The sequence below is a fragment of the Tachypleus tridentatus genome, chromosome 8, assembly GCF_004210375.1.
Source record: "Tachypleus tridentatus isolate NWPU-2018 chromosome 8, ASM421037v1, whole genome shotgun sequence".
Taxonomy (NCBI): Eukaryota; Metazoa; Arthropoda; class Merostomata; order Xiphosura; family Limulidae; genus Tachypleus; species Tachypleus tridentatus.
The window spans coordinates 8,598,917-8,610,890 of NC_134832.1; the positions used below are offsets into that span (position 1 = coordinate 8,598,917).

Below are 11,974 nucleotides of genomic sequence, written 5' to 3' on the forward strand. Positions count from 1 at the left end.
TGTGAATTTAGTTCAGTAATTCATACTGAGACACAATCTTGCAAGATTTATCCCTGCAAGTTCTGCTGTTTCTGTAATATACAGGCTACAAATCTCAAATAGTTTCGATGCTCCTTACAGTAAAGGAATAAGAGGAAATCTAGACCTTGAGAATAAATTTACTCAGACAGAATATGGCAATTGGAAGCCCTTTAAATTAAGAAATTTAGTACACATTTCTTTACGTTAGCATTTTCGAGGCAGTTCTATTTCAATGTAATATTGTAGGTAACGATTTTGTATAATTTAGTTGTGAATTTCTCCATTATAATTTGACTGTTATTACCTCCACCACCAAAAGAGGAAGGAGGTTAAGATTTCATCTGTGTTTATGCCTGTTTGTTAATTTGTGTGTGCGTTTGTCAGCAAGATTTATCAAAAACGGCTGGATGTATTTGAACTAAAAATGGTATACAATTATGACCCAACTTAGAAGTAGGTAGCTTTTGGAGATGAAAGTCATAGAAAAGACTTGAAAAAATATCTCTTTCTGTAAATATGAGGACGAATTTTACATGCTACTTTTGCTATATAACTCAGTCAAAAATGATCGGATTTTGATGGAACTTGACGGACATATGTGGAATATTTTTTCTCATTGTTCTATCAGAAATAGTCTTTGTGCATTGATAACGACGGACATATGAATACATCCTAACATTTTTTGAGAATCAAATTTGATCAACGCTGCCTGGAAGTAGTTGTGAGCTCTACTGAGTTCCCCTCTAATTGGTAACAAATTTGTATAGCTTTTATTTCAGCTATATCGAAAAGCCTTGTCGAGTGTTTAGGTACTTTTGGCTTTGCATTAAGCACGAATAAACTACACTATAAGGCTAAGTAGTATTAAAATGCAAGATCAAGCTATATTTATTTATGTTGCGAGTGATAGCATACTGTTAAAATGATTGAAAAGCCAATCACTCCGTGGTTAAACATAATTTAATCAGACTTTTATTTTAATTTTTGTTATTAAACCATTTGGTTTTCCACTTTTTACTAATCGGTAATCGTTGTAGCATTTATGAAATATTAAACTTTTTCATAGGAAATAAACGTGATGGATCAAAACGTCTACATATGACAGGTATTGCTCGTAAGAGTTTCTCTGTTGTACAGGTTTAACACATATACTTGTTTATTCAAGAGTTCCCGGCGACTTGCAGTAAATGAGAGCTAATTTGGACATCTGGGAAATATTAATCTAGCCGGGCTAGAACAGGTGGGTGAAATGTTTTATTTCAGACAACTCTCATTTCTTAGGTATGCTTAATGAACTATTACACGCTGTGTGTTAAACTTATTTGAAATATTTTGCTCTTCTAAGTAAGGTTTTCGTGATTCCTTCATGGCGAAGTTGAGATCTTGCATTAAAGGTAAGTTTTGAAAGATTCAGTATATTTTCTTGTATCTTAAAAGCACTCACTTGTACTAGTCAGTTATGACATCTCAAACATGTCCTTTCCATCCTTTTTTAAAACGAAAATTAACAAAGATCGTCTAAGCGGCGAAAATTAAAGTTTAAAAAGCTACCCAAAAACTTAATTAAGGGCGTCAGATAATGAAATTTATTACACCCAATTACGCCTCCCAGTGGCACACAGTGGTATGTCTGTGAACTTACAATGCTAGAAACCGAGTTTCGATACCAGTGGTAGGCAAAGCACAGATAGCCCATTGTATAGTTTTGTGCTTAATTTTAGAAAAGTGTAAAAATAGGAATATTAAAGTAAGATTTTGTTATATATTCTAATAGCACTCGAGAAAATTTAAGCAATAGAATATCGAGTCAAATTAAAATGTATTATTCTTTTTTATAAATTACAAACAATTTTCTTTGCTTATCTCACTTAAACAAAATATTTTATATTTTACTGTGGTTCGTGCTTTGTTTTTCTTTATTAGAAAGATGTGCTGAGCATAAACACTGCCTAAACTATTCTTACAATCTATATTGGTGATATGCGGGCGTATCATGTTTCCATTACCTTTATTAACTTATAAGTTTTTACATTTTCGTTTAGTTAGTTTCTTTACCGTTTTGGCATAAACACGTAATCTATAATACCATAATACTATTAAAATAGCTTTGTTCTACTTACCTTTGTGTCTTTGTTCTCTGAAGCAGAAAAATTCTACTCTGCTCAAAAAGATATTACAATAACGTCGCACATTCTTGTTGAAAGGGTCAATGACTGTCATGCCCTTTGCTGGCTGAGTATATGATATTTGTCTTTTACAACTCATAAATGTTTAGGGAGAATAAAGAGTTTTATGGTGACCTTAGCGTAAGAGAAAAGATATGAGGTTTATTGCTAGATTGGAACCTATATAGCTGTCTTAAATTTATTTGTTTATTGATGAGAATAGTCCAATAAAGATTCTTCCCGAGAGAAAAAATGTCTAGTAAGGACAATAACTGTTCAATGTTTTATGCAAGTACATAAATTGCTTTTTTAAGTGTCTTTAATAAAGATTGCTTTCACTTTTCTTGAAATGTGTTCAGCCAGTTTATTTCTCACACAGTTTAAATCTCAACTGAGTTTTCAAATTCGGTCACTCTAAATATTTCCTGTTTGATCCTGCTGTTAGTAATAGGATAATAAAATAAAATAGGAAAAAAAAGTTATGTTGCTGTAACCAGATCTATTGCAAACAAAGTCTCACTAAATGAGATATCAACTGGACATCAAATGATAACTGTTTGATCATTGACAGTTAGGCAGCTGTTATTTCGAGAAACTGACAACTAAAAGAATGGTGCGACCCTTACTTTCCAAGCCTATGAGCAGTATTAATGTATGATGTATCTCAGCCATTGAAAGTTAGGACAGTCACGTAATGGAAATATCGGTAACTGAAAAGGTTTTGAAATCCTTGCTTTTTAATGTTCTCAAGTGGTGATTTAAAATACCATGAATTCAATACACTGTATTATTGCTATTCAGTCAACAAAATATTGACACCTTGAGTGAAGAGATATTATACCTATGACATCAACATTTTTACAAATGAAATTTGAAGCTAGGAACTCGACAGTTTTGTTTAAAGAACGTCGAAATCTTGATGTCTGAGTTGTCAGATGGTATTTCATAGACTAATGTAAGCTTTATATCTCCGTGTTTATTAATTCATTTATTTCATAGTTAATATGGTCATGTTATTGAAAAATTAGTGATTTAAAGAAATTCCTCTTACTGGATGAATAGTTTGTTGTATTCATTCTAGTTGAAATTTAATGTGTATTTAAGTCATAGTTATCAAAGAATTCTGCGTTTAAATTTATTAATTTTGTCTTTTTACTTTGAACTAGGGTGAGTCAACTGTTCTGAAAATTTTATATGGGTGTGTGATATTGGAAAAGGTTAAGAAGCATTGATTTAGATGGTAATGAGGCTATCGCTTTTCCAGCCACAATAGTGAATATTTGGATTCGAAATGTTAGATGACATTTTGATAGAATCACTCCCGTAATCTAGTTGAGTTGTAGAAAATATATGGAGCATGCTGCCCTGTATTCACTAAATGTTCATTCACTTACCTGAGAATTATTTCGATCCTACAAGCAATGAGAATGTTGTGTTTATTGAGTCACATAAGTACAACAATAATTGTAATATTAGAATAGACCTCTAGTTAAAAGTTTTAAATCGTATTGCTTTTGTCAGAAATTGTTTATTTCTTGAAGCCTTAAATATAATTGAGTAGAGTATGATAAACCAAGATGACGCCATTGTCTATGTCAATAATAGTTTCAAAGAGTAACTAGAAAAGTATTAAAGTGATTCATGTGGTCGCTGGAGATGGTCTGTATAAGTTACTAGAGCACTTGACAACGCGTGATGGTGGTATGTATGTCAATGAACACAAATGCATGGCCCCCCCACTCATACCTACCTTACAGAAAAACATTAAGTTTTATATAATATGAATGAATCAGTTACACAAAGAATACAAGAAGAAAAACACAAAAGGGTATGGTTTGTTATGTTTGTTTTGATTTTTCGCGCAAAGCTACACTAGGGCTACCTGCGCTAGCCGTTAGCAGTTTAAGACTAGAGAGAAGGCAGCTAGTCATTACCACCCACCGCCAACTCTTGGGCTACTCTTTTACCAACGAATAGTAGGACTGATCGTGACATTATAATGCTCCCGCGGCTGAAAGGGCGAGCATATTTGGTGTAACTGGGATTCGAATCCGTGACCCTCTAATTACGAGTCGAGTACCCAAACCACGTGGCTATGAAAGGGTATGGAGACAAAGAATATGATCTCATTTTTAATGAGAATGAGTTTAACAGTTTTTCTCCATTACTTAAATGTTTGTTAAGTTTAGAAAACTTGATTGTGAGGCAATATCATTTTACACAGCATGAAGGATAAATGAGTAGGAGGGAGAGGTAGTCCCTCAAGGGAGATGGTTTTGTAAGAGAATATCGGATATAGGAGAAGTTTCCTCCTGAATGTTGGATTTTTACTGTTGTTGAGAAGGTCCCGAATTTTCTCATGGCAACTTAAAGACAGCTTCCAATATCCGGAGTAGATCAGTAGGGCAGGAAAACTGGCCTCATTGAGAGGGGGAAACAAATAACTGAGAGTTGTCATAACAGTATGGAGCTTGACGAGTTTGAGACTGGATGCGATCACCACTATAGGTCTCTGAAGCCTTTCTCACTGAAACAAAGAACTCCTAGCACTGTCTGGAGCCAATGTAGAGTAATAAAGAAAAAATAAAGATGTAAATGTTAGATATCATCTGCCAATAGTAGCAATCTCACCGTCAGGTACGATATTGAGCACTTAATGGTAAGGGTTGCAATATAAAATATAGTTAATGAGCCTCTTTTAGGGTGGTGAAACCTATGGTTGAGCTAGAAAATGAACTAATTGCTTACAGAAACTTGTTGTTCCATTACTCTGAAGCAGGAACAGGTGACTCATCTGAGGATTGGTGACCCTAAATATGCCTACCACTCTATACCCACAATGTCGTCGACGTGAAAGAAAGGCTTATGACGTTTTCATAGGTCCCTGTAAATAAAGCATGACAGATTTCTACCTTAAAATTTAGGGAAGATCAAGACCATTTACTTAAACATTTTAGACAGATTACTGTTTGGAATAGAGGGATTCAAGGACGGGCAGTGCAGTGTCTGATGTTGTATCCGCATGGAAAGAATGAACACACTTATCTGGCTGTTTATGATAAGTTAGATAAGAAAGTGCTAGAACTAGAGGCAAGTGATAGCTCTGATTTTGGGTCAAGCTATTTCTGATTGTCTCCTGAAAAATAAATCTAATCATCCACAGTTAGGATAGACATTTACGTACTATATCATAGGATTATCAAATGTTGTTCGACCGTGTAGTTGAAAAATCAATAACTGAAAGGTAGTGACACATTCTACATTCCAAGACATCAAGTGATTTTCTTTACACAATTTATACATTATATTGTGTAGTTTCCATGCGATTTGAAACAGCTAAGACAGTTATGTGGTTGAAAAATTGATTACTGAAAAGAACTAGTGTTTCTTGCTTTCTGAATTATTGAATGTTAAAAGATACGTAATGCATAGTTATATACTTCCACTTAGTTATCATGAGTTAAGATAGTTGAGTGACTAGGTATAATACTTATTACGTCAGCAATTTATACAACTGAAGATAGTTACTAGAAGGTCGAAACTCGTGGTTGTGGCCCTTAATTCTTAAAACATTGAGTAGAATTTCATTGAGAAATGTTCACTGAATACTGAGTGATAACTGTACAATAATCATAAGCTGAGATAGTTTGATTATCATGAGACTGGCAGTAATTCTTGCTTTCTGAGCCATCAAACTGTTTCAAAATAAGAAATTTTCTAAGATATCATGTGATGTCTGGGTAAATATCTTATGCAAAGATAAACACGTGGTTGTAAAATCAATGACTGAAAGGGTATTGCAGTTCTGGCCCCCATGACCCTTACTAGGTTTTATTTAGTGCACTTTATTAGTCGCTTGCTTAGTCTAAATGACTGATGGAAGACCTATGCGAGATACCACATGATCCTTGCTGAATTCTCCTTAACATACTTTGTTGTGTATGTAATTTGTTATATACGTTATAAATACTTGTGTTTTTTCTAAGAGTATAGTGACAAGTATATCATAGTAGCAGATTAAATTTTAATTCTAGCTCTGAAAATTTTACCTGGAATGTCTTAATTTAGATCGCAATTATTTGTTATATGATATCTGTATTTGACTATTTCTAGATTGCAATATGTTAATAATCATAGTTGTTGAAACTTAATTGTTTTCAGGTAAATATAGATAGCTCTCAAAATTTTTTTGTGCATGTGCTGGAAACAGTCTATTATAAGCTACTAATTTATGTGACAACGTGTAATGGGAATATACCTATATAGCAACATATATGTATAAATTTATATAATGTGTTTGCTCTCACACACATGTATGAATGCTAAATAAGGTTATTCGTGAACGTTTTATAAGAGGAATAGAGGAACTACCACAAGCACAACTGACAAGCACCATGCAAATAGAAATAAAGGATTTGATCTGAATGTTTAGACTTTGTAATATGAAAAGCTTTCTGTGGCTACCACTCTCAGCAGTATTAATCGAAGCTAACTTGCTATTTTATTAATATCAATGAGAGCATGTTTTTCAATTTTCACATTAAAATATTTGACAGCTAGTGAAATTTCATTGATGGGTACCAAAAAAACACAGTTTAATTTATTGTCTTTCAATAAAGATAGTGCAGGATATTTCGACTGATTTCAATAAGTGCAATTATCAGGACCCCCAGTGGCTCAGCGGTATGTCTGTGGACTTACAACGCTAAAAACCAGGTTTCGATACCCGTGGTGGGCAGGGCACAGATAGCTCATTGTGTTGCTTTGTGCTTAATTTAAAACAACAACAACAGCAATTATCAGTAATACACGAAATTCATGGAAAGTGACTTGGTGTACAGAATGTTTTATTTAGTTATGATGGAATATTTTCATCAATGAAGATTGAAATATCCTATAGCACAGAGTTTTATCGAATACTTTCTAATATTTTTTCAATAGATGGAACAGTCAGAAATTCATGAAAAGAAAGCCTCTGAGTGTGTTATCTTCATGCTCGCCCTCCCAGCCGTGGGGGCGTTATAATGTTACGATCGATCCCACTATTCGTTGGTAGCCCAGGAGTTGGCGGTGGGTGGTGATAACTAGCTGCCTTCCCTCTAGCCTTACACTGCTAAATTAGGGATGGCTAGCGCAGATAGCCCTCGAGTAGCTTTGTTCGAAATTCAAAAACAAGCAAACTATATTTCGTATCTCCTTTCATTTCATAATTTTCTGAAATACGTTTTTGTCAGTCTTATTATTCTTATTATGATTTTGTTATTTATTTTTCTGAATTATTTCTTTGTTTGTAAGTTTCAAAACTGCAGAGCTGCAAAATAGTGTTTGTATAAACATTCTTAATTTTTAACTAAAGGGAAGGCAGCTAGTTAAAAGCACTCACTTCCCATAAGGAGAAGGGAGTAATGCTGCGTCTCATGTTCCTACAATATATATTTCAAATAATACCACTTTTTATTTATATAGTTCTCATTTACTTTATGCAAAATGTAATCGAGGTCTTGTGCTAATTCATTCTTAGGTTATATTATCAGTAGTAAGGGAGGCTATTTATCATTTCATAGAATGATTGTATGATACCTCACTTTCTTCTATTTATATGAAACTGCTGAATGTCTGTAACATGGAGAAGCGTTACATCTTTCTTTTAGCTCTCAGTTAAAGAAAGAATGCAGATAACGAGAGCAATTTTGATACTTTCAGTCAAATTCATATCTGATGGTTCGAGAGTACAGCTAAACTAAATGTCATTGTTTTCTCTTTTCTCTAGTACTTGTAATCCATCCGTTATTTAAGTTTGCATTTTAACCATAAAAATCATATTCTAGTTGCTTTTAAATCCTGTTTTATTTCTATAACGATCACAGCTTGTTTATTTTCAATTTTGTATAAATACAGTTCAGTTTATCATTTTCTTTAACTATCTAATTTTACCCTTAATTACAGCAACCCTCAGTTACTTTGTTTGTTTGTTTTGGAATTTCGCACAAAGCTACTCGAGGGCTATCTGTGCTAGCCGTCCCTAATTTAGCAGTGTAAGACTAGAGGGAAGGCAGCTAGTCATCACCACCCACCGCCAACTCTTGGGCTACTCTTTTACCAACGAATAGTGGGATTGACCGTCACATTATACACCCCCACGGCTGGGAGGGCGAGCATGTTTAGCGCGACGCGGGCGCGAACCCGCGACCCTCGGATTACGAGTCGCACGCCTTACACGCTCGGCCATGCCGGGCCCCCTCAGTTACAATAGGTTTATTTGCTCGATTATCAGACAGTCATTCTGTTTTGTCTCTGAAATATAGCACCTATTTCTGTTTAAATTTTTCTTTTAATGCTACCTGCAGCAAAGCACTATATTTACCCATCTGCATTTTGCCATAACTGATTTCACCCAAGAGTTAGTACAAACAAAGTTTTATACTCTGAAGTAATGATAAATAAGAAACGATTGAATACAAACATACATTTACAATAAACAATTTTTATTTAAGACAAACAAACTTAAATGTATAGTTAACTCACCATAATAGACAGTTACTTTTACTGGAGAGTTTATTCTAGCTCAGTAATCTCTAGTTCCAAACTGTATCTCTCGATATGGTATTCCAGACTACACTGCTTAGATCATGCTCCAACCTCAATAATTTTCATGTTAGCTACTTAAATGAACACTAGACTTGCATATAACAACTAGCATTACACATGTGAGTTGCCGTTCCAAATGAAATACAAGGGAAGTCATGACCCCTAGAGGTTTACCTGACTATCACTGAAAGAAATACTTGTCTAACCTCACACACTACCAACGACCCATGGGAAGGCAAAGGGTGATACTATAAATGAATGACACAGAATAGTAGGTAACGAGAGCAAAATAACTCAACAATATCTTTCATCAACGTGATATGTGTAAAGTGCACATTCATCTATAAGTAACATATTTTCAATATTCCTATAGCAATATACGAAGGTAGCAAATACATAGTAAGCCTATATACCACATGTCTCCTGCCTTCCATACTTCAGTATTGTTCTCAAGCCAATACTAATACCATATTATTTCGAATTTAAAACACACAATTTATTCACATTTCCCGAACTAAAAAGCAAAGTGTGTTTTAGATTCGAGGTATTATTTTTTCACTATTCAAAAGTCTCAACAACATCATTTTCCTCGAAAAACAAAGATTTTCAAAAAAATCCTGCATTAAGAAACATATTTGACTATATTTTAAAAATAACTTAACTCAGAAAGACTAAACAACAAGTGCAGAACGTCAAATTTCTCGATGTCAGCGCTTCTAGTGGTGTAGTTGAATATCATCGTCCTCAGTCTTTGTCTGTTGTTCAGACGCTATTTTGCCCCGGCATGGCCAGGTGGTTAAGTTACTCGACTCGTTATCCGAGGGTCGTGGGTTCGAATCCCCGTCACACCAAATATGCTCGCCCTATCAGCCGTGGGGGTGTTACAATGTGACGGTCAAACCCACTATTTGTTGGTAAAAGAGTAGCCCAAGAGTTAGCGGTGGATGGTGATGATTAGCTGCTTTCTCTAGTCCAACGCTGCTAAATCAGGAACGGCTAGCGCAGATAGCCCTCGAGTAGCTTTGCGCGAAATTAAAAAACAAACAAATAGACGATATTTTATTGTGTTTTTTATTTTTTATCTACGGAAAAGCGTTTTACGTACGATACCGAATTTAAAAGAAAAGCTATTTTGTGCGCCGAACAGATTGGGAATATTGCAGCCGTTAAAAAGTACACAATGAGTGAGGTAAATATATGTCGTTGGAGTGGTATGAAATCAAGATATTTTCCTGCAAGAAAAGTACAGGAAGGCATCCTGAAATTGATGCTGCTGTTTTTAAATATTTCAGAGAGTTAAGAAATAAAGAACTGCCTGTAAGGAGCGAAGTCTTAATGTGCAGGAAACAGTGGTATTTCTTTCAAGGCTAGTCGTATGTGATGTGAGAAATTTATGAAAAGAGAAGGTTATCATTACGGCGAAGGACAACAATCAGTCAAAAATTGCCGTCATATTTTTAAAAAAACCTATTGAATATCAACGTTACGTTATTGGTCTACGCCAAAGGAATCAATATTCCCTAAACCAAGTCGGTAACGCAGATGAGACGGCAGATGAGTGCAACTACACTGTAAATGCCAAAGGAGAAAAACAGGTGGCAATCAAAAACCACTGGTTATAAAAACCTAAGAGTTAGTGTCATACTTTGTGTAACTGCAGATGGAAATAAATTACCACTGTATGTCATATTAAACAGAAAAACATTGCCAAAAGAAAATGTTTGCAAAGATGTAATAGTATGTGCACAAAAAATGCAAGGATGGCATCGCAGTTAATGTAAGAGTGGTTGGAATGTGTATGAGAACGTCGGCCTGATGCATTATTAAAGCAACAGAGCATGCTTGTAATGGATTCACTTTGTGGCCATCTGTCAGATAAAATCACGAGTAGTTTAAGGAATAAAAGCAGTGATCTGGTGATAATTCCTGGCGAAATGGCAAGTCAGTTACAACCCCTTGATGTGTCCATTAATAAGACATTCAAAGATCGTATCCGTAAACATTTTGATACTTGGCTAAATAAAGAAAATCATGCTTTGACACCGAGTGGAAAAATATAAAGGGCATCAACATCAACAATAGTGTAGTGGATTTAACGTTATGATTAAATAAAGGAGGAAGGAACATTATTGCAATGAAAAGTTTTAATTTCCTGTATATTTTATATATATTTATGATTTTTTTTTTTAAATACATTATTAATATTTTTTATTCGTTAGTAAACTCTTTTAAAACATATTTACTCTTTTCTAATTATCATCCAATTTGTTTTTCTGAAAATCCCTTTTTAAAAGTGGGGTGCTTCTTAAATTAGAGGGCGTTTTAAATTCGAAGTTGTATGGTATTAACTTCAAATCCAATAAAGCTCACAAATGCGTGTTAGTCAAGGAGCATCGTAACTTTTTCTCACCTGAGCCTGGTATGGCCAAGCGCGTAAGGCGTGCGACTCGTAATCCGAGGGTGGCGGGTTCGTGCCCGCGTCGCGCTAAACAAGCTCGCCCTCCCAGCCGTGGGGGCGTATAATGTGACGGTCAATCCCACTATTCGTTGGTAAAAGAGTAGCCCAAGAGTTGGCGGTGGGTGATGATGACTAGTTGCATTCCCTCTAGTCTTACACTGCTAAATTATGGACGGCTAGCACAGATAGCCCTCGAGTAGCTTTGTGCGAAATTCAAAAAACAAAACTTTTTTTCACCACAGTTTAAAAATGTATACTCAACACAGACAACACAATATTTTATCAATAAAACTCATTAATTGCATCACAAAACATTTAACAATGAATTACTTTGATTAAAGCATGATACGAAAATAACAGAAGCATTTGTCATTCAATAGTAAATAAAACTTTAACATAAGTTAATTTACACTGTTTATAGAAATTTCTTCGCCATAATCAGCTTCTAATGTTTCAGCAGTAAATCTGAAAACTGATAACGTCTGTGGTTGGCACAAAACTAATAACATTTTGTTTAGCTTCTTGATTAACTGCAAACAAATGTCACAATAAAAAACATACAAGAACCTCTTTGCAATAAAACAATACATTTGAGAAAAACTCAACGTAAGTCAGAAACATGAAATAAGACCCTTTAACAAAGAGATTACTTTTAACCACAAACACACGTGGTTACTGTTGTTCCTTCTCAAAGATTTGCTTCAGAATAACTTCATTATGTTTTTTACCTATTAACTAAGAA

General features: G+C 34.6%; 1 protein-coding gene across 1 annotated transcript in view; it reads left to right on the forward strand.

The window, feature by feature from the left end:
* The first annotated feature begins 1,292 nt into the window (after positions 1–1,292).
* The window catches only part of LOC143258493 (multiple C2 and transmembrane domain-containing protein 1-like), a 135,634-nt gene continuing 124,952 nt past the window's right edge, over positions 1,293–11,974 (forward strand). Inside the window, exon 1 of the mRNA XM_076517543.1 lies at positions 1,293–1,415. Within this exon, the coding sequence (XP_076373658.1) occupies positions 1,388–1,415 (28 nt within the window). The 5' untranslated portion in view covers positions 1,293–1,387. The remainder of the gene's footprint in view (positions 1,416–11,974) is intronic.